Raw genomic sequence first — 24372 nt, 5'->3', positions numbered from 1 at the left:
AGCTTCCTTGGTTCCTCCTTAAGCCCTGCCCAGGCTTTGGGAGAAACCCAATAGGAGAATAAAACCAGATGTTCCCGCATTAGAAGTAATGGTAGCTTGCTTATTATAAAAGCTGGGCTACTCCCACAGCAAAGTTGGAAGCCTCATTGCCTGCAAAGGTGGATGCACCACATGATTTCTCAGTTACTGGGCATGGTTCTCCAGTCCTTCGCTGTGACACCTTCCCCCAGCTGCTATGTGGATATGGATGAAGGGTAAAGTACGGTAACTGTAATCTTTCATAATCACTTCAGGGATGTTTTTGTAGTAATGACCATGTCATTGCTTAGCTTTTCCTTTTGTGATTCTTTGCAGTTTTGCATTACAGTAAGTGATGTCCTTAAGTTGATGTCTGTCTCTGACCCTATCCATCAGCAAAACAATACTGTAAAATCAAATTCCACCATCCCAGTTTACAAAAATATGTCTTAAAATACCTTCCTAGTATTGACTCTGAAGTTAAATACATAGAAGTGAAGCTCTCTCAGAAAACACAAACCTACTTGAAACAAGCTGACCCACTTTACTATCTCTGCTATCAAAAGCTGTTAACAGACTATTAGAGACTGTGTAAAATCAAAAAGTTATTTAAAGTTCCCATTGATGAGGAAATAGTTGAAAACATGTCCAAAAATTTTCCTGCTAGGCAGTTTGATTTATTATACAACATGACTTTACATAAATACAATTTATGTCGTGACTATGTTACATAAACAATATTCACCAGATACTCTGTATGAGTGAAAGCCAGCACTGTGCGTCTTTAAGTAAGATTGACTAATTACAAACCAAATGCATGAATTTCACTCACAATTTCTAGATCAGCAAAACAAGCATGACTTTGCATGTCTGCATGACATAAATGACACACTGCTCATTTTGTATTCAGCTATGAGTACAGATAATTCAGATATATAACTCAGATAATTTTTTACCCTGGCCAACACATAAAGCTATTTCAAATTAACAGGCACAACTAGGAACTAAAATTTTATTTATGTCACCTAGCCAGCAATTAAATTGCATGAGAAGCTGAAACCAGATGCAACTGTCTTAAGGGTCTTTTACCTACTCAAACAAATCCTCTGTTTCTGGAAGCCTGTCTTAGGCAATCAAGTTCTTAGTAGATGACCCCTCTCAAAAATAATATGCCATGGGAACCAGCGAAGTATTTTGCAGTTCTGTTAGAAGCGGTGCGGGGACAGAATCTGCTAGAGCATGAAATCCTTCCAGAATATAAATGCTTTGTACGATCAGGAAGCAAACTCCTCCTTCCAGATTTTTTTTTTTAAAGGAAATATGGTTGTCATGCCAACGGTTGGAGAACAGCAGGCTGCAGCGACAGCTAGTGATGAAGCCTGTTTCTGTCTTAAGAGTTTTCCTGGGAGACTGTCAATGAACTACAGGCTGTTCTGAGCAGCAGCACACTCTCACTAAATACTGCCTAAGATCACAGGTTTGGCTTCTGTAATTATTTTGTCCCTTGCTTCCAAACTCAGGTACTTGACCTCCTAGTAAGAACGGAGCTGACATACTCGGTCAGTGTACATGCATGCATACAGACCTTGAGGTGTACTGTCCTTGAGGTCCTGTTGGGAGATGCCACAGCCAGAACTACACTCTCCAGTGCTGCATGTATCAGCAGAGGGTTCAGGGTCTAACTGGAAAGGAGCCAGCACCTATTCCACAGTCAGAGCTGTGGCTGCTGAATGAGGCAAAACTCTTTGGAAAAGAAGAGATCTAGTCAACTTCCCAAGACATAAAAGACACAGCTCAGGACTACATACCAGTATTATGAGACCAAGTTACTGATCAGAAATGCAAAGTTTTATTCAGAAAATCCCATGAGAAGATAGCTATAAAAGCTGTAACAGAAGCCACAGCAAGAGAAAAATGTGAGGGGCACCCCCTGCTGCTGGTAAATAAATCTCCTTCTTTTGTAATACCGCAATAAAAATAGACCCATGGTTACCTTTGGAAAACGGCATGACACAGAACAAAGCTAACAGCTATGAATTAAAATATCACTCTTAATTCAGAACTTACTGATTATTTTCAATCAGTTCAACTGATGTGAAGTGAAGTAGTTCACGGCATCCAAGTTAGCATGAAACATTTGACTGTTTTCATGTGCTATGTATGACACTATTATAGGTTACAGTGAGGAACCCACAAGATACAAGTGCCTTATAAAGTAGATAGAAGTTTATGCTTATAAACTATCTGCCACTTTTTTTTATGTTTATACAGTTAAGTATTCCCCTGAATATGTTGTACACCATTATTATGACATCTTTCAGAGATGTCATTACCAGAAAAATCAAACATATTCTCAAAGACATAAAAGTGATGACGCTGAGAGGGCAACGGGTGTGACAACTTTGTTTCACACACATGGAAAAAAAGAGAAAAACCTTAGAAAACTTTACTTACATTTCATTATCTACCCAATTAGGTAGTTTTATTCTAAACGTGCATAAGCAATGTTACATTATAAATGTAATTCTACTGAAGAGACTGAAAAGTATTAGTAGTTCTTATGCTTCCATTTGTTTCATCACACCCTCAAGTGCACCTGAAAGCATGTTAAACTATGTATACAGTAAAGTTATATAGTGATTGCAATGCACTGTGAAGCAGACTGACTTAAGGCAATTTAGCTAATTTGAAAACATGCTTAATCACTCAAGAGAGAAGGGAGAATAATTTCTCTCAACAGAGTAACAAGCCATGGTGAAAAAGGGGTAGTGTATGTACCATCTTGCCTAGCAAGGTTTCTAACTTGGCCTCACAAAACAGTCTCAGAAGCAAACAATGGAAACAATTACTACCAAGCATACAGGGACCAGCTAAGAAATCGTTTTTAGAGTAGAACTGTAATAGCTTTTTATCAAATTGTGAAAAGTACATTTTATAGTGTTGGCTTTCTCAGTTGTGTTGTACGTTGCAATGTTGGCTTTGTGGGAGTGGTTCTGTTGTTAAGTGCATTTTAATATTGGTTCTGTGGGAGTGGTTTTGTTGTTTTGAGGGGAGGAGGCTGAGTGTTGACTTTCACTGGGGATTGGAGCTATTTTTAACACGAAGGTTGTACTGAGATAGGAGGATTGTTGTAATTGGATAACATCTAACCAATGAGGGAATGGAAACCTCTTGAATGTATAGAAAAGTAACAACTGCCCTCCACAAAGACAACTTACACATGCTCTAAAAAGGCGGGATGGGGGAGGAGCCATGTTAATTAGTTCAAGACGGTTTTAATATGAAAAATGCTTTATAAATATGTAATTAGCTGATGCAATACCCAGGGGCATATAAGGGGGGGTTGCTACTGTTGAGGGTGTGCCTCTGGGTGTAGCTATGCAGCCAGCGCTGTTACTTTTTGCCTTGTTGACCTTGTCTCCTATTAAATCTTTCAAAATTTGATTAAAGAGTGAGTTCTAGTTCTCATAAAATAGTCCAGCACTTCAGTGGTTTTAGTGTCTTTAGAAAGACAGAATAGAAGCTATGCCTACTAAATCTCAAGAGAACATGAAGCTGACCTGAAGTTCACCCAAGGACAGGCTAAAAATTCGGAGATTTTTTTGGTGAAAAAAACTTGGAAATTATTCAACAAGGGCATATGCTAAATCCTCTTAGGAAGGAAAGATCAACTATATGAAACACGCTTTTGAAAAGCTAGCAAGGAAGCAGAGCCACAGAAAAAGATTAAGGTCTTATACTGGATCAAAAATTTAACATGAGTCAATACCTTCCATGTTAAAAAATTACTGAACTGTGAGGTGTAAGTAGCATGCAAGTTATGCAAAAGAACTCCTTTTTCAAATGACACTGGATCTGGAATTCTGATGTCTAGCTTTTGATCAAACTTGTAGACAGATGTCAGTCACATGTAGAACAACTAGGGGAAATCAGTGAAAACAATCAAGAGATCTAGAAAACAGGAACTAGGGGAAAATATTGCATAAGCACTCGTTATTAACCTTATGAATTTACTCAACTGGGAGACAATTCTTCTATGACACAAAGAAATGTTAAAAAAAAGAGAGGTATCAGGCTGTTCTGCATAAGCAGAGTACTTAGGATGCTGTAGTAAGTGTAAAATCCAACAGGAAAAGTGGAATAAAATATAATGAAAAGCCAAACAGTTAAAAACTGTGGACTTCTAGGTTCACTGCTCAGGAATGCCTAGAAGAGGTCAGATCCTGAACTATTATAAATGACGCAGGACTGGGTGATTCTGCCTGGAGTATGACAGGGACCAGGTGATTTCTTTTAGGCCTGCCATTTTTGACAATAATGCACTCAAAACAAATATTACAGCCAACTCAAGACACAAAACATGAAAGCCAAAGCTAACTTCTATGCTGCCATAGCCAGAGTGTTCCATCATTAAAAGAAGTAGCTTAAAATGACCCTGAGTAGATGTACACTATACTGCAAGCCCTTCCACTGTAGGATAGATAAAATGTTCAAGAATCCAGACAGGAATTTATGTTTCTAGATCTTTCTTCTCCACTGACTACTTGAAAACGTCAAGTATCAAACCCCTGTAGTTTCATGGACTTGCTTAAATTTACAGCTGGTGTATAATTCAAGCCTCTTGTCCCCTAAGCAACACATCTGGATTAGCTCTTAGTACACTATTGCACAATGCAGTCTCACAAACATCCCATTTGAAACTAAGGAGGTAAGATTTTTACCTATCTTTAGCAAATTATACACAAAACCTACACTTTATATTCTTGTTGGTATTGTCTGTAATTATTCTACAACAAACTTTGTCAAACCATGTAAATTAGTTTTGCACTTACAATACTTTCTTTTTAAGTTTTGGAAATCATACTATTATCAAATTTCTGAAAAGCCTTTCCAACAATCATTCCTCACCTCTTTACCACGCTATTGCTAGCACACTGAAAAGACACGGGCACAATTATTAATTGAATGTGTATTTCAAAGAACAGCAAGAGACAAAATCCCACATTTGGTATAAGTTAAGTGTAGAATCTTCGCTTTCAGGTCTTAAATTCTTAAATCATTTATCAAATGTTTTGATCTCAGTGGAGCCAATAAATGCTCAAGCCTTGGAAATTAAATAGCCTGAGAGAAAGAAAACTTAAGTGAAAAATTCTGAATCCTTAAAAGGATTAAACACAGGTATTTAAAAATATAATAAGCTTCTGCAGCACAGAATGTTTTAATACACATTGAGTAATAGTTTTCATGAACATTAAAGAATTCTTCATGTATCTGAAAGACAACACTTACAAAAGTACCTAAAGATGTAAGATCCATGGAAATAAGAATAGTTCCAATTGAATGCTATCATAGTCCTGACTCGGCACTTAGTAACACTGATTTAAGTTTCCGCAGTGCAGTTCAAAATGTATCTTTAACACAGCAGCAGAAGCTGGATAATGAGGATATGTTAGGCCTCTTGTGCTCTCCTTGGTGCCGTCTCCAAAATGAAAAGAAAAACCCACCACAAATGAATAAGCTTCAAGTGTAAGAAACAACCAACCAAAAAGCTTTAAGTGTAAAATAAACCAAGCAAAAGGTACAACCTACCCGCAGCCACTGTTTCTCTGTGAGAGCATCACTGTAGTCCACATCCCTGCGTTGACGGGATCCTCTTCCAAATATTTTCTCTTCCTCTTCTTCACATGTAAGCCTTTCAACTTCAGCATCATCCTTAATAATCCAGGATGGCAATTCATCCTCCTCCATCAGGCGGGGTTTACGTTTAGGGTTTCTGGCATCCTCCCTGCGACGATCCATGTCCATGCGCTGCAATGGCAATTTGCAAAGGATAAAAAAGTTTTAAAGGCAATTATTAAATGCACCGTGTCAATGCCTACCTACCTAACTACGCTTGAAACTTTAAACAAAGTCTTTCACAGGTATCTCCCTTTCATAGTACTCCTAAATGCTTCTAAAATGCTACTGTAAAAAGAAGAAGCTACACTCAATTGTTCATTTTCAGTCATATTCACTACTACATAACTAGCTTTCACTGAAAGAACTATGACAACACACAAACAAGTGACGCAAAGCAGATCACAAGAATACTGCTGTCCCCATAAGGTTTTACTACTATGTAACTAAAAAGAGAAACTGAAAATACACTTGTTTTGTGAGCCTGGATAACAGAAGAAAATTTAAAAGTTGTTATAAGAAACAAAGAATCAAAGCAGAATTAATAAATTCAGAGAAAAGCTTGTTCACACAGAGCCAGAAAGCCAACATGGTTGAATCCCTGAATTTTTTTCTGATCTTCCTGCTGTACTAGACAAAAATCAAAACACAAAAATAAAAACACAAAAATATCAGATAAATTAGGTAAAGTGTTAAGAACCTCAGAAGATAATGTTAAGACTTTCAGCTGAAATTTAAATAATTATTCAAGTGTGGTGAACAATTAACTCAGATGTGGATACAGAGGATACATTCTCACGATCTACTGTAGACTCATTAGTGAGGTGTTTTATAACCCTCCTGGGGAAGCATCCATCTCTACAAACTATATGCTGACCTGGCTTCCTATGGTCTCAGGAATTGCATCTGCATTTTCTTAAGTACCCAAATCAGGTAATATGAACAGGCATTTCAAATATGCTTTTTGAAGAGTCATATAGTACTTAACACTCCGTAATAAGCTGCTAAGCAGAGAAAACAAACAGATGGCCACCGACATTTCATTTTTGTATTTGAAAAGAATTATGTAAATAGACGGGCATCAGAACTGGCTACAGCATTGTAAGAGGCTACTGCTTTGGCCACTAAACCTTCATAAAAAGCCATTCTCAATTGTGTGCAAATGTCTCCCTTGTGTACATGATGCTGCAGTTAACACACAATGCCAACTAGATATATCATCCTTTTACAACCTTAGCCAAAACACAGACATGCATGAATTCAGAGGTATTATCTCTCCAGAGGGACAGCTCAAACCCAGCCAAATTTAAAAACTGAGCCTTAGTGACGGCACCATTGAATATGCTGAATCTTCTCTCATCTTGGCAGTTTTCAAACACAAGCGTTTCTAAAATACTACCTGAGGGAGAGCATCTTCCAACTTGTCTTCATCATCTTGCCTTGTGCACCACCTGATTTCTAAACTCGGTGAAAAGCAGAAAGCAAGATGCATGTCTTCAGTCTGCAGGTCCAGTTATATTCATGAAGCAACTATAAATACATGTGGGTATTCCCTATTCCCCATTACTGCAGACAACAGTGAATGGGCTGTGCAGCCTGTAGTTTTATATAGCAGACTTCCATATTTCACCTTTTAAAGAACATCTCATTCAATTTGAATTAATTTCAGAAAGTGTCTCATTCAAGCCAGACATGCAGCCTGGTTTATTGCTAACATGACAATCAGAAAGCTGCACCAAGAGACAGCTCAAATGGGATAAATGAAATAAATTTCTCTATTATTTAGCAGAGAACTTAGGTCAGAGACATCGTATTTTAATGACATTAAGTACATAAAGCCAATGCTGAAACTTTGTATTTTTTCCCTGATGAACATGATTCTTTGTCTAAAACAAAGACTGAACACTAAGACAGTATATTATAATAGCTGTTTTCTGATATAAAAGTGCTTGGGGAGGAAAATTAAAGACAATCTCAGTTAATCTGAGATGTCAGAGATAAAAACTGACTTTGTTTTCTAAGGTACTCAAACCATATTTACATCTGGGAAACCTCTGGTTATATCTTCCCATATCTTTCCAAAACCTGTGTTTCCAAGAGAGATCCACGCTATATAACTACTAAGATAATTGTATGTTCACTGTCCTCACAAAGGCCTAAATGCTAAAAATAAGTCCTATGCTACCAATACTTAGACCTAAGCAAAGAACTTGAATGCTGGCACACTCAAGGCCTAAAATTTCCAGTATAGAAAAACCACAGAGCACTGCTGTCCTGTGAATTGTGAATGGTTATCTTAGACTTTCCAAATTGTAACTAAAAGACTCCTTGAAAAAAACATCCAAGCCACTCAGTGTAAAACCAGCAATTTATACACTCAGTTCTACTAGTTTGCCATTTTGGATTAAAGGAGATTGACTGTATTAGCATGACTGGAGTTTTGGTACCCATTTGGCCTTCCCTTGAAAGGCATTTTTTACGTCAAAAATAATGACTTTTTAATGTTGTCTTTACTTAAGTAATGTGAACATTAAAAGCAACCATTTTTTCCCAGAAAAAAGCACTATCATGAAATGAAAAGAGCTATAAAGATCACATAAAGCCACTGAGTATTTTCTAAATTTTTTTTACTATATGAAGCCTCTAAAAGCCACAGGAATGAAGTCCACTTGTCCACCTTCTTTCTGAACAGTGTATTTAGCCCTACAGCCACATTTCAGGTCCTGTATCAAACAACACTTCTAACCTGCGAAGTGGCTAAAGAAGAGCTTCTCATGGAACTAATCCCTCTTGTTGATTGCTTTGTAACAGCTCACTTCAAGTAAGTAAAATACATGCTTTTACACACCTAATACTAGTTAAATGAACAAACCCAAACATTTTTTCTTGGGTATTGCAGTCTCCTAAATTCTGATTACATATGCACAACTTTAAAAGGGAATGAGGTGGCACAGAGATCACTACAGTAAGGAGAATACAGACTACCTTTTGCTCTTTATCTGACTATGCAAGACTTGAAATATTGATAAAAAGACAAACAGCTCTGACTGCTAGACTTGCTTTTCAGATTTTTCCTTTATAAAGAAACAGTTTACAAAAATTAAAACCAATTTTTATATTAACATTTTAAATTATTTCTTAGCCATTAATATTTAACTACACTCTGTCTTAAAATTTTCAACCCCCCTGCTTTCAAAGCATGTAGTTTTGCCTCTTCAAACTTTTACTACCTACTACCAACTCCTCACTTTCCCTTAAAAACTTCCATGTAAATTAATACGAAACACATAAATTTAGCCCACATAGCTTCGTAAATGACTTGGATGCAGGACTTGAAGGGATACTAAGCAAGTTCACAGACAATAAAAAACTGGGCAGAGCTGGTGACTCCCTCAAAAGCAAGGAGGGACTGCAGAGAGACCTCAACAAATGAGAGGACCGGGCAATCACCGACCATATGAACCATAGGAAGTTCAAAAAGGAAGAGAAAGATTCTGCTTCTGGGACAGGGAACCCTGGATGTACAGGCAGATGGAGGAATGAGATGTGCAGAAAGGGACCTGTGGGTCCTAGCTTATGGCAAGTTGAAAGTGAGTCAGCAGTGCCCTGGAAGCCAGGGGGGCTACCTATGTCCTGGGGTGCATCAGGCACAGCATCACCAGCCAGGCAAGGGAGGGGATTGTCTGCTCTGCTCTGCACTGGGGCAGCCTCACCTCGAGTGCTGGGGCAGTTTTGGGTGCCACAGGATAAGAGAGATACAAAGCGATTGGAGAGTGTCCAAAGGAGGGCCACGAGGATGGTGAAGGGTCTGGAGGGGAAGCCGTATGATTAGTTCTTTCCTTCTGGGTTTGAAGGAGAAATCAGAGGCTCTTTTCTAGCAGCAAATCCACTTTCACAGAACTCAGGGTACGTTCAGTCAGTAACTCAGATGAATTTTTTTTTTCTGATCAAATGGCCACCTCTTGTCATGTAAATGTCATGTAAATCTCCTTACACCCAAATCACTGATGGAAAGTTTAAAAAGACAGGTGTCTGTAAGCACTCATTTTCTGTGCAACTTGGCTTTAGTGATATCAGTTCTGAGCTAAGACTTAATGAAGCTTAGCACAAAAGCACTAAACTGGCAAGTCTGCAATGGCAAAGTAACAGTTGTATGAGGTAATAGGGCCTTTTCCAACAGTGTACCCGAACAATTGTCACTTATGCGAAAAGGACTGCTGCACGCTTGTGTAACAGCAACTTTTTACAGGTGAATCCTTGAGCAGAAGACAATGAGGGACTAAAAACCTGTATTGGTTACACAGGTTTTGCTGTGGTCCTATCAGCAGTTGTTTCTGTGGACACCACCTTATACACTTCCGTTTATGCACATACAAGTGTCTGTCTTGTTCCACCTTGCAGAACAAAGCAGCCTCTGCAGAGGGCATGGTGCTTTACCTTCAGTACTTAAGTACTGCCCTGTACTGGTGTCAGTGAAACCCAGAGGTCCTCTAGCAATCCTCAGATTGTACAAACAATAAAAGGCAAGAGCAATACCTACAAAGACATTTGAGTAATTATTCCATCAGTGCTGCGGTAGCATAGACAAAAAAGGAAGTACTAATAAAAAGGAGTGGCTCACATTTGAACCACTACCTCTATTTTGGTAACTGTTCAACAGTTGCAGCAGCAGACACGCAGCTAACTGGATTCTTGACAAAACCATCAACAATATCCCAGTTAACTCACCAAGAAAACAGCATTGTTAGTCTACTAATTTACTGCCTTGATAAGGTTCTGTAGTTGTCCTTGCCATTATTAAAGGCCAAAAGTAGGAAGAAATGTTGAATAGTAAACATATGCTGTAGAATTAGCAAGCCAAACTGTGACTAACATTATTGCACTATAAATTTCTCAGGTTGTGTGAAATTCTTCCTCCAGACTGTCAACTGTTCCACTGACAGCAAGCATTTCTGAAGTCTTTCTGTCATTTGAGCAACTCTGTATTTAAGCAGACTACACTTCTTTCCTCAGATGAACAATGCAAGTAAATAAAACCCGTTTCTCCAGTAAAGTTTTGAAAAACTTGAGTGACAAAAAGATTATGGTCTTTGTTAAAAACACTAGAGAAGATAATTTATTTATGATTATACCATCCTTACCATAAAGAGATCAAACTCCTCCTCACGTCGAGCAATCATCTGATTCAGAGTCTCATCATCAGGAACTTCATCTTCTTCCTGGTTAGAAAGATGGATAAAATTATTAGAAAGTACTCACATGCACCTAGAAGTAACAGCCTCCATCAGCTCAGAGCTCCACTGACCCTCTTTCGCTGACAACATAAGTGAAGCACTTAAAACTGAAATGAAAACTTTTGAAGTGTTCAGCTATTCAGAAGTAACAAAATAACATACTAAGAGTGACAAATGAGACTTATTACCACCTTCAAAATTCGAGAATGAGGAAATGAGCAAATACACAACCAGGAAATTTTGGGTTGTGGTTTTCCTGGGTCAGAAGCACATTTAGTGCTTTGGTTAAAATGGATGTATTTCTGTTCTGCTATTCTACAACACTCCTTCAGAAATACCATTCTACATTTTGAGGTCTTTCCCATCAAAGCAAGGGGAATGAAAAATTTCTGATTAAATGAAAAAAATAAAACATGTTTTTATACTGGAAAATAACCCTGCTGAATCACTTTCTCTTGACCATTTTCTGCTTACGAACTCAGATGTGAACATTTTACTGCAGACAAAATGGATTATTTCACAAAAACAGAAATAGACACTAGAAAAACAGTTTAGAACTGTAGTGTTCAATGGAAAATGTTAAACCTGAAACAGTTATGATACCCATTTTAAAACAAAGCCCTCAATGTTCAGTCTTCCTCCGTGAATTATTCTGAAACCACAGGAAACAGGTTATTCTACACGTGGTTTTCTGAACCTACATTACAGTATACTACAGACCTGTAATTCTTCCCAAAAACTCATGTTTTGAACCCAGCTTAATGAGAGTACAGAATGCTGCATGTAGCATCTGAAAAGCTAATACGCTGTAGTTTCTTTTCAGGAATAAGAAGTCATTTATATATCCACACATCTTATCTTCCCTCCAGTGTCAGGATTTCTACACCTCGGAAAAAAAACCAAAACAGTTTTCATTAATGCTATTCTCAAGGAACACCTTTGTACCTTGATCAGCATATAATTTAAATTGTAACATGAACCAGGCAACTGGGAAAGTGATTACGAGAGCTAGGTCTTCTCACTTCTAGTCACTGCTCCTTCAGTGTTCACAAAAAGGAAATCACTTTGTTACATACACAAAGAAAAAAAGATTCTTTTATAAATGTGACCATCATGAAAGTTCCACATACTTCCTTATTATCTCAGAGTAACTTTTGACCTAAAAAAAAAAAGTGATCCCACAGTAGAAGCTGTAGTAACAGTGTCCACATTATCAGCAGTTATGCTAAATAATCTTGTTGCCAAGCAGGTAGGCTTGGTAGAAGAAAAAATTATAGATAAACTCAAGTGCAAACAAAAAATTACTCTACGAACAAGTTACTTCTAATCAGTTGTTGTACACTGCTATTATTCTAATGAATCTTCCTAAATACACAGAAACTACCTCTCTGCTTTATCTAGTACTGCTAAAAGAAAAAGCAGATCAAAAAGAAGAAAGAAGAAAGAAAAATAACTGAATTTTAAAAAAGCTACTACGAAAGTATGAACAGAACATAGTACTCTACATAAAAGTGTGAGAAGTTTGAAGCATGCTTAGCATGGAAATATTTAACTAGATGATCAGTAAACAGTATCTTTGTTAGATGTGCTACTCCACGTTTGCAAGTCAAATGTGTGTCAATATTGTTAATAATTTAACTTTTAATTGAGAGATTTATTTTTTTCCCATCAATCTCCCATTTGATACTGACTGCTGCTGCAATGAAGGAGCAAGGGTGACCAGCAAAGGATGGTGCAAATTCAATTCCTCTTAGTACTCAAGAGTTTGAGTGTTTGGGCAGAGTTTTGCATAGTCTCTGTTCACAAAGAAGCATTACTTTGAATGCTTCAGCTACGAGTCATTCTGCAGCATCTTAAATGCTTTAAAGACTGATACTGGGCTATGGAAAATAAACTTTTTTAAAATCTGCTTTCTTTGGAGACCAAGTATATTTGAACAACACAAAAGAAACAACTTGTTCTTAAGTCATCTACAAAATAAGGCATGTCACACAGGCCTGAGCTACAGCCCTGACTTCTGAAACACTGTCAGATAAATGCTTCAGAAACAAATGTACACCTAATTTAAAAAAAAATTCACAGCATTACTGAAAGTGTCTCCTGGTTTCAAGTTAATCTATCTACTCGTATAGGTAATGTGGGCTGCTTTAGAACTACAGGTTTACTTAATGAAAAGTGGTACATATGTATATCATCAAATTTCTGCATTAACACCACAAATAGAAGACAATTACTGATAAAAATGTTTGCCACTCTTTAATTTCTATGAAAAATACTAAAACAATACAAAATTTCATCTTACTCATGCCTTATTCCTTAACCATCTGCTTAATGCCCAAGGACATTTTGTCTGTAAGATGGACCCGGGGGGGTAGGGCTGGAGCCACAGGACCTGGGTGCGGGTCCGTTCAATGGCTGGGGGCCCTTTTCCCTTTGGAGGAGCTGCTCATTCTGGAGCATTTCCTCCTAAAATTTTGTCTCCAAAACTGAGACATTTTCTATACTCACAATGCAGAGTTTACACAAAAGGATTAATGACTGAAGAACTAAACTCCTCGATCTTTGAAACTTTACCTCATGTAATGAAGGATGCCAGTGAAACACAGGCTATAGAGTCTTCTATCAGTGTGCACCTTATTCAGACATACAAGGCACACTCAAGAGGCAAAATCACTCTCAAAACCTCTGTCTTTAACCACTACAGGGTATTTTCAAGGTGGGAAAAAGTCAGTGCTGAACAAGAATTTCGGTGTGTGTGTAATCAGTGTAACTGATAGATTTATTTAATGTCTCCCAAATATGGCTTTCGTCCAAATACTGAATTTTGTTCCAATTAAGAGAAGAGTTTGCAGTGACAGGTGAAAGAATAAGTTCATCATTCCACACTCACAGTTCCATAGTAGAACACAATGAAAAGACCGGGACATACACTCAATGACTCTATAACCTCACTTACCACTATTGTAAGGAAAGACTTGACGACTCTTTTTAAACAGCTAATTATTTCTCAAAGAGAAAGTGGTGATGAGAAGTTCAGGCTGGACACAGCGCCAGAAAGAAACAGTTACTTTCTGGCTTGTCCTAAGCTCAAGACACATCAAAGCAGATCTTAACTCTCAACTAGGTTCCAAAAGAAGCACAATAAGCATGTCCTTCAAGACTGAAACTAGGTAGTACTAGCTGCTCAGCATGTCTGAAAATCAAACTGCCTAGTTTAACATATATATTGGACTTAGGAGCTGTTTTATAATCTGTTCTGGAAAAAAATCTTTGTTTGAATGCAATTGTTTGCCAAAATGGGTTTTAAGTTACAATGCAATGCCTAATTCTACACTAAGATTTAATCATAACCATGACATCATAACCACTAGGTTACAGCCTATTACTATGACCATAAAAGAAGAAAAAAATTAAGTTATTTTTCTGACTGGACGGTAAGAATTATAATGACATTTCTAATTTCAAGAGTTATGACAATCTTTGTAAATGATGAATAAAAGAAGAGTCAGTACTTCCTGAAACTCTCTTTTAGCAATTATTTCTAACTACCTTACCTCATTTTCTTCTTCGTGCTCCAATATAGCTTGTAGGAATGCTCTCCGTTCATGGCTTGAAGATTTCTGATCAAACATTCCAGCCTGAATAACTTTTTGATCTACATTCAGCTTATACTTTGCTGCAGCAAGTATCTTCTCTTCCACACTGTTCACAGTGCACAGTCGCAGGACTCTAACTTCATTCTGCTGACCAATTCGGTGAGCTCTATCCTGGGCCTGCAAGTCCTATTAGGCAAAGAACACAGAGAATAACTTAACAGAGAGAGTGAACACAGATATTCAAACTCTTCTTAGTCTTGCTTCCCTTACTTTACATGTCACCATTGAGTATGATGTGATTTGCATATATTTGCACAACAGCTGAAAACACGACATAGTCGTGTACTTTCTTACAAAAAGAAAAAAAAAGGTGGCAAAGACATAATTCAGTTACCTCTTCTGCCTTTTTCAAATAAGCCAAAGTGGTATGATATCCTCTTTTCCTGGTGATCTGTATTTACTACTAACCATCAGAGAAAGATCAGTGCCTCAGACCAAGACTACTGCACTCACACGGTCACCAAATTTTGTGAGACAGGTAGCATTCAGCATAGCTTTTACTAAAGTATTGCAAACTATCTACCAAAGGCTAGGGAGTTGGTTATTGTATCCTAAGGGTTAAAGAATTAGTCCAGTTATACAAATGAAGCAGGTTTATAACACTCCTAGCACTGAGGATACCCCGAGACTCAGATAAAATACATATGCAGGCACAGAACTAGCTAACTGATTAAAACCAAAACATTTCCTAATTGTGGCAGTTTGCCTCACTAATTCCTCTCAAAGAAGCATTTTATCTCCTATTTGGATTTTTTCCTTTCATCCCAAACTATATCATCTATTTAAAGAAGCAACTCAAAAAAGCATCATGTATTCTTTGCACATTTCACAAAGGTAAGAAAATAAAAATAACCTGATGAGGGTTCCAGTCACTGTCAAAGATAATAACAGTGTCAGCAGCCTGGAGATTTAAGCCTAGCCCTCCAGCCCTTGTACTCAGTAAGAAGATAAAGTACTGTGATCCAGGTTCATTGAACTTCTTCAACAGAGCAGCTCGATCCTCTGATTTTGTTGTGCCTAAAAACAAAAATAGAAATATTGTATAATAAAGATGTGAACTGAAATAATATAAATACAATGTCTGTTGCTGAAAGTTACATGGGAAAGGGTTTTTTTAATGCACTACATTTTGACACCTCTGCTACATTTTCCGTAACACTGGCTATGAATGTTTAGGTCAACTGCCTATCACACCTACAAGATGGACTTCTAAAGGTCTCTTCAAATGCATTTGTTTTGACATTCCTAAAGTAGATCTTAAAATGTTGGCTAACATTGTTATACCTTTTTATAACTCACATAAATTTCAATTGAAGCTAATATATACAAACAGAAGAGAGCTCTAGTTTTGATTAATGCCTTCTGGCTACAGCAACATTAAATATTTTTAAAATACTTATACTACTTATATCGAGATTTATCAAAATGTCACTATTTGCCTTCAGAGTCATAGTTAATACTAAAAGACTGAGAATTCTAAAATGTCCCATCTTGAGGGTGATAATATGTACAGAAGATAAAATTACAAGATTTTTTTTATTACTATGGTGGGTTGTTCCCCAGCTGGTTTCCAGCTACAACCCCCTGCCTTCCCAAACTTAGCAGTGAATGGGGAGGAAATAAGACAGAAAAGCTCCTGTGCTGAGATAAAGGCAGCTTAATAAAAGTGAAAGGCATGTATGCAAGGACAAGAGGAGGAATTTATTTACAACTTCCCATCAGCAACCAGATGTCCAGCCACTTCCTGGGAAGCAGGGCCTCAACACCTGTAGTGACTAATTGGGAAGACAAATGCTGTAACAAGTAATGTCCTTGCATCCTCTTCTTTTCCCTCAGGTTTTACTGCTGTTCACAACCCTTTGGTCACCTTTGGTCAGCTGTCTCATCTGGGTCCCAATTCAATGCAGCCTGCTGGCCTTGGGGGTGAGGGGTGTTTGGAGAGAAAGCCTTGACACTGCAAGTGCTGCTCAGCAATAGCCAAACACTGTGTGACGTCACTGGTGGTGTTACAAACCCTGCTGAGCCACAAAATGCAAAGCACAGCACTATACGGGCCGCTAGGAGGAAAATTAACTCCATGCCACCTGTAGCCACCACAATCACACAGCCGGCCCACTGCTGACCCAGTGAAACCCACAATAAACACATGAATTGGGTAGGAAATACTCCATGTAAGAAGACAGCTCGACAGAACCTGGATAGATTGGATCCATGTATAGAAGAGATCTGTTATTATGAAACTGGAAGAGAAAGGGTTTATCTAATTTAATGAACTACCTGAAAAAGACAATGAGGTATATTTACCATACCATGTCTTGCCACAAACATTCTGGCATGAAAAAGAATTCATTCAAAAATACATGATGTAAAGTAATCTAAAACATTTAAAATGCAATGTAATTTATGTTTCTTGAATAGAAGTTTTAAAATACATGCAGGCCAGAGGTGTGAAGAGGGGCTTGTTAGCATGCTAATATGTTCTTCAGACGGTTTTGGCATTCCATGGCACAGTGAGATAGCTCATTTATGTGTCCATTTCATAATCCCATTTTACATTCAAGGATAATATCGGTACAACTTCATGTTCATTAATATTTGTAAAGGATGAGACTGTTTCTTGGTATTACTTTTTCTTCTGAATAAAGCATGAAGCTAAGAGTCAATTTAAAATGCTGTTAAAAAACATTCAGAAGAAACTTCAAGTCTCACTTACACTGTTCTCTATCATTGCTTCTCTGTTAAAAAAGTATTCTGATAAATGCTGCTAGCATTAGTAATACTATAATGTGTGAGATAAAACATTAAGTAAAAATGACCACTATTTAATAAGCTCAGTATGAGGCAGAGATAATCAACATGGAAGAAGACCAAAATGGAAACTTCTTTCAAACAGGTTTAAGACTCAGGTGGGATTCGTTATTTTTAGTTTTCCTTTCATAGAATTGCAGGAATCAATTCAAGAATCAAATAGATTGGAAAAGACCTCTGAGATCATCAAGTCCAACCTTTGATCAAACACCACCTTGTCAACCACACCACGGCACTGAGTGCCACATCCAGTCTTTCCTTAAACACCTCCAGGGACAGTGACTCTCCCACAACCCCGGGCAGCCCATTCCAGTGCCCAGTCACCCCTTCTGTGAAGAAATACCTCCTAATGTCCAATCTGAACCTCCCCTGGTGCAGCTTGAGACTGTGTCCTCTTGTCCTGTCACTGGTTGCCTGGGAAAAGAGCCCAACCCCCATCTGGATACACCCTCCTTTCGGGGAGCTGTAGACAGTGATAAGGTCTCCCCTCAGCCTCCTTTTCTCCAGGCTAAACAACCTCAACTCCATCAGCTGCTCCTCACAGGACTGGTGTTCCAGACCCTTCATCAGGTCTCTTGCCCTTCTCTGGACACACTCCAGCACCTCCATGTCTTTCTTGGAGTGAGGGACCCAGAACTGGACCTAGAACTGGCAGTATGGCCTCTCCAGTGGGTACTCACTCAGCAGAGGGGGACAATCCCTGCCCTGGTCCTGCTGGCCACACTGTTGCTGCTACAGGCCAGGATGCCATTGGCCTTCTTGGCCACCTGGGCACACCCTGGCTCATGTTCAGCTGCTGTCACCAGCACCCCCAGGTCCTTTTCCTGTGGGCAGCTTTGCAGCCACTCTGCCCCAGCCTGTGGCGCTGCCTGGGGTTGTTGTGGCCCAAGGGCAGGACCTGGCACTGGGCCTTGTTGAACCTCACACCACTGGCCCTGGACCATGATCCAGCCAGTCCAGATCCCTCTGCAGAGCCTTCCTATCCTCCAGAAGGTCTACACTCACATCCAACTTTGTGTCATCTCTGAATCTACTGAGGGTACATTCAATCCCCTCATCCAGATCATGCACAAAGATATTGAACACTCAACAGAGATATTAAACAAAATAAAGATATTGGTATCTACAATGTTTCTAAATCCTCTTTTTATTTAAAGTAATAAAACATATCTACATATGAAGAAACTGAGGCTTTTTATATTCCTGTGAAATTCAGGCATGATGCTGAAATTCAGCTATCCTGTGAAGAATAGCAGTTGAATTTTAAACAGATAAAAATGAATTTATTCCATTGGAATAGAGGCCTAAAACTGGCATTAACCTCTCTTATCATGAGAATACTTTCAGGCAACTTAAATAGTGATGACTAATGGGGACCCTGGATTTTAAACCCTGTGTGAAAAAGAGATGAGCCTTCAAGCAGCAAATTTATACATAATCTGCACTCCTGGAATGGACCCGAGTCTTTATCAAAAGAATCCATTGACCAAATGGTCTGCAGGTTAAACAGATAAAAGAAAACACTGAAAGAGATAGAGAAAATTACTTCTACCGACAGAAGCAAAAGTATGCCTTTCTCAGTACCTTGTCTGGAAGAATACGGGAAATTCTAGTAAACTGCCCCTGAAGGGTCTACTGCCATAATTTCATGGTAAACACACTTGCAGGATGATAAAATAGTGTTTCGAACCTGTTTACACTTTTGTATAGTTATAACACAGAACTGTTACGGAAACACTGGGAGGAGAACCCAAGGCTCCCACACCCAAACTAACGAAGGATGCTACCTCCTACCTTATTATTTATCCTTTTTCTCCATTTAGCTTACCATCAAGACGCAGGTAAAGGAAATTTCGAAATGCAAAGTAGTCTTCCATAATGGTCATGAGTGATGTCATTTGACAGAAAAGAAGCACACGATGGTTAGTAGCTCGTAACTTTGGTAGAATACGATCGAGTAGCTCAAACTTCCCTGAGGCCCGATAAAGTTCAGCTCTGTTGGAGAGAAGCAGCACAGTAAATTCCAGAATAAGCCCCCATTTGAAAGTCCGTAGTCATTATAATGTCAGAATATAACAAAAAGACTAATTTACTTAATCTAAACAAGACTAATACTTTCCTGATTTTTCTTCAATTACAAAATCTGTCCTGACTTTCAATCACACAGAATATCTTTATGAAATTCAATTATTTTTCATTATTTATTAAAACAAACGTTATTTCTCAGCCAGATAAGCATTGTATAAGCTAAGACATTCACCTGCTATTTCATTTTCAACTGGCATTAAAAACAACTTTCAATTGCAACTGCAGTTTCAAATTGTATGCATCGGGCATATGTTGGAAACAACCCCCTTTCCGCTCAACTATTATGCACATGGAAGTGAAATACTGCAAACTGAACTAATATACGGAGACAGTGGCAGGAGTCTGACACAGGATATACTCTTTAGCCATACAACTTTAGTTGTCCTGAACAGTGTCCACCTGCTTTGATTAGCTACACTTTTTTCTTCTAATGCAAAGAATTCCAAAATTGACTCTTAGCACCGTAACCCGTAACACAGAAAATGAGTAGAAGTAAACAGGATGTCTAAATCAGCACCACAGCGATACACTTTAGAGAAACAAACTTCATGCAACTTTTCTCTAACCTTGAGTCTGTACTCTCAAATTACAACTTATCATTAGCAATGGTACAAAATCCAGAAGGTACACAGCCTTCTGATATGCATACATCTGTAATCAGCCAAAGACTAAACTGTTTAGGAGACAAGTATTCTGGTATTCTAGCTAAGGAGACAAACGGCCTGGTATACTAGGTAAGGAAAAAAAAAAGAAAAGAATTGTCATTAACACCTATACAGGAAGAAAGTTAGGTGGATGATATACATTTTTTGTTTAGAAAGCATCTATTAACCTGACAGTTGCCCAACATGTCAAGAAAAATAAAGCTAACCTTTTTCATTTCTGATAATGGAAGAAATGCTACTTTAATTTGGAATAAAGATAGTAAAAAAGGTAAAGGCAAAAAGTAACAACAGAGAGAAGAAAATCCTAACAGATATCTCTAGAGTCATCCCAATGAATTTCAGATGGTGTATTATTCCAAAATAAGGGGAAAGGAAGACACGAGTCTTTTCTGCCTGCCGTGAAAGAGTTGGACAGTCATGAAAAGATCTTGTAACACTTCTAGTACTAATAGGTTTTGATTTACATATGTGCCCTGTACTTCCTCTGCCTTTGGATGAACTGCTTGAGTTTGCTAACACGTAGCTTCCAGAAAAAGAATGTGATCATTAATTCCAATACAACACTATGGACAGGAGGAAAAACAGGAAGAGTTACCCATTAATGACACCATTTGAGTAGCCCAGATGTTCAGCGAAGGACTCCTGCGAAGTTATAAGCAATAAACATATTACAAACTACACAGTAACCAAAAATTACACATTCTTATAGAAATCAAATTAAATATATGAGTGTTGAGGTTTGAGTTCAATGATGTTCATACTCTCAGAAACCACCTTGTGGCAACAGTGCTCTGCTTAATGCTTTCCTATACTATTATTTAAAATTCATGAAGAAGTGACTTCTGCAGCATACATTTTACCAGATTACAAATAGAGTAGAATACTAACTAACTTATACTAATTAGTAGACGATCCGTCTGCAAATTACTCAGTTTAATTAGTCAGCATACAAGATAATGAAGAATGAAAACTACAATAATAATACTAATTAATAATAATACATCACAGTAGGTACTTAATTATATTTTCATAAACGTAGCTATATTCCAGATATCTATGACACTTTCTATCTTTTCAGATATATTTATGTACTTAGATCCTATTGAGAAATGTATATAGATAGTACATTTTTGCTGAAAAAACAAGATGGATGGAATAGAACAATTTTAGTTGGCACCGTAGAAGATTAGCAGTCTGCTAATTACAAAGATTCTACACATGATATTTTGAACTAGTGTCTATATGTCATAACTTCGGTGTATGTGGATACTAAGTTGCTCTGGGTTGTCTTAAATTAATAAAAAAACCCTCAATTTTTAAAGACACTGTTCCATAAAATGAAATACTTTAAAATTAGACTTTGGATTATCAATACAAAGATGGCACTTGTTGACTATAATAAATGGTTTTTTTCCAAATCTCTCCTTTCCAGTACAAATTACATGGACAGAAATGCCCCCTCCCATATACATAAGCTTTAGCAGCAGTTTTCTATTATTTTAGCCATCTGAATAAAAACAACTCTCGAAATCTAACCTATCAGTCTTACCTCAATGTGTTGAAACATGTATGGGTGATTGCATATCTTTCTCAATTGCATGATAGTGTTCATAAGAGTTTTTGCTCCACCTTTTCCCTACAGGTACAAACAATGCAAATCAAATGATTACTTAATTAATGATTAAATTAATTAATATAGTTACGAATATAACCATTTAAAATATTTTTATCCCAAACCCAAACACTGCATCCCTAATGAAAAAAACAAAATCAAAAGGAAACCAAAAAACCATTAAAACTCCCCAGTAATAAAAAACCAAACCAGGCAAAACCAAAACAACAAAAATCCAGAACAGCTGTCTTGCTGTCATCTGTCGTAAGGATGCTCTGTAATGAAAAAGGAAGACCTGGAAATAATCCATGAAGCACACTACATTTCTACTTGCCGTATTCATGGTGGGAAGCAGAGCATCTACTGTCCTGATTATTTATACTGTTTATTATGAAACCATACAAACTCCGTAGTGTCTGAATGCTCTACTAGGAAATCATTCTAGCTGGGTTCTATTCAATTCCACAGTAACTTCTCCAGTCTGTTAACTTGGTATATGGGTTTCTCACTCCAGCCCGAGTAAAACATCAGGCCACAGGTCCAAAAATGTTAAAGCTCACCAAATTTATGACTCATCCTATTATTTATGGAAGTATATTCTCAAAACACACATTACAGTTAATGCTGTAGAACCAGGACACTCATCAGTCAGCTGTGCTAGAACAAACCGTATGGTTTAAAACCAACTGCAATTGGTCAATGTAAGTTTGAGAACATTTGTATCACATTAACATTGCCAAAATCTTGTTGCTCTCAAATGCCATTTTGTTTTGTTGTCATTTTATAAAAATATAAACAGAGTGGTATCAATATTCCAAGCTTACTATATGACTAATTTAGATTTATTTTTAAAATCTCAACCGAAACAATTTACCAATTTCAAGTTTTAAAACCAAGGGAAAATACACTACTTGACCATAATACATACTAGCAATATTCTAGTCTTTTCTAGGAAGTACACTGAAATCGTAACTTTCATCTAGAGCAGAGATTATCCATTTGAAGGGGGCACTCCACACATTTAAAACTTGGTTTTCTTTCCAAGATCATCTCACATTTGCTCCAAAATGCAGTTCACATTTGTTATAAAAATAATCTCCTAGAGCTTTCCATCTTAGCAAATTGTCTCTAATCTCAGCTGGGTCCAGGCCAGAGCTGCAGAAAGACAAGATTTTTTCCAAACACAATAGTTGTTTGATCATTGAAGCCAAGCAGTCTTAACGACCACCTCCCTCTGCTGGCAACAGGCAGCAGTGATAACAGACCTTGATTCAACATTTAAAGAAAAAAATTAGTTAAGAAAGGGTTGCAAGAAAGGCAAAATTTTAGTCCCTTGGGGAGAGAGGAAGGCAACGGAAATGTTCAGAAAACAGCAAAGGCAATTTTAACTGGTTAAACACAAAGCCAGGTAGAGAAACAGGTAGGACAAAATACACAGAAGCTTCTGAGCTGATGAAAAGAAAGATCAGAAAAGGAAGGAAGTAGAAGACTGTGATACAAAATGAAATTTTAGGACAAACATAAAGACATCAAACTGAAAAACTGCTTAAAAACACAAGTGAGGAACATGAATTAATGTCTAAAAAATGTTCAAACTATGAAGATGAGTTTCAATATCCAAGGAAAAAATCCTTTGTCTGGAGTTTAATTAATCACCAAAAAAGAAAACAATTTGACTGTAAAGAACTAGGAAGGTAAAATAAGATACTGAATAGAAAAATCACCCGCTGTACCAATGCAACCTGAAAAAGGATTATAGAAAGACTGTATGTGATTGCACTCCATTAGCTATACACACAAGAGGGTACAAACTGAAACTGTTACATTCTAGATATTCTGCAGTGTCTGTTCAAAGTATTTCACATTTACTACAGTATTTCAAATTTGTTATTATGTGAAAAGTTGATGGAGTGGCAAATTCTTTACTCTGTATTGACTCGATCAAATCCCATGACAGCATAACCAACATTTACTAACACAGTCTAAATCTGATTATACAACTTTGAATCTTACTGATCTCTTGAAGAATTTTGACACCAACAGATCTTGTAAGGATGAACGCAAGCATACAGTCTTAGCTGACTGAAACAAGACTTAACTAATAGCTCTGAAAGACAAGATAAATGACCTTCTGTAGCCATTGCTGCCACAATCACAATTATTCAGATATATTATTGAATTAAACTCAGCCAAGGGAAATGCAGTCTTTCTCAAACATGGCTTGTTTGAAGAAAGGCGCTGCAACTACACTGAATACAAGCAGTATCTTCCCCTTGTGAATAGCTGCAGTCTTGTAACTGAAAGGCATGCCTGAGATTTCTCTTCCCATGACAGATACCTGCAGTAAGAGTCTACACATTAATTTTATAAAACAGAAATCAAACTGTTAACATGTTTACTCATAATACATTATTTTCTTCATATTTTAGTCTTTCTTTCTTTCATACCTTCTTGTCTTTTTCAGAACCATCTGTGAGAAGGATTCCCTTGGCTTGCATGTGACGGTACAGGATCTTTTGAAGAGCTGACATATCACATTTGATCACATATTCCACCTGGTGCAAAAAAAAAAAACAAAACCAAAAACCATCAACACAATGACATAATAATGCTAG

At 37.5% G+C, this 24372-nt stretch overlaps 1 protein-coding gene across 1 annotated transcript in view; it reads right to left on the bottom strand.

Moving 5' to 3' along the window:
* SMARCA2 (SWI/SNF related BAF chromatin remodeling complex subunit ATPase 2) overlaps positions 1-24372 on the bottom strand; it is a 118142-nt gene that overhangs the window by 32886 nt on the left and 60884 nt on the right. The window contains exons 21-28 of the mRNA XM_069001850.1: positions 24205-24312; positions 21695-21781; positions 20741-20787; positions 19221-19387; positions 15438-15601; positions 14483-14710; positions 10836-10913; positions 5608-5826 (exon numbers count right to left, since the gene is read on the bottom strand). Of these exons, the coding sequence (XP_068857951.1) occupies positions 5608-5826; positions 10836-10913; positions 14483-14710; positions 15438-15601; positions 19221-19387; positions 20741-20787; positions 21695-21781; positions 24205-24312 (1098 nt within the window). The remainder of the gene's footprint in view (positions 1-5607; positions 5827-10835; positions 10914-14482; positions 14711-15437; positions 15602-19220; positions 19388-20740; positions 20788-21694; positions 21782-24204; positions 24313-24372) is intronic.

Source organism: Aphelocoma coerulescens (genome assembly GCF_041296385.1).
Source record: "Aphelocoma coerulescens isolate FSJ_1873_10779 chromosome Z unlocalized genomic scaffold, UR_Acoe_1.0 ChrZ, whole genome shotgun sequence".
NCBI lineage: Eukaryota > Metazoa > Chordata > Aves > Passeriformes > Corvidae > Aphelocoma > Aphelocoma coerulescens.
The sequence above is the reverse complement of the archived record's forward strand: the minus strand, read 5'-3'. Positions and strand labels throughout refer to the sequence as shown.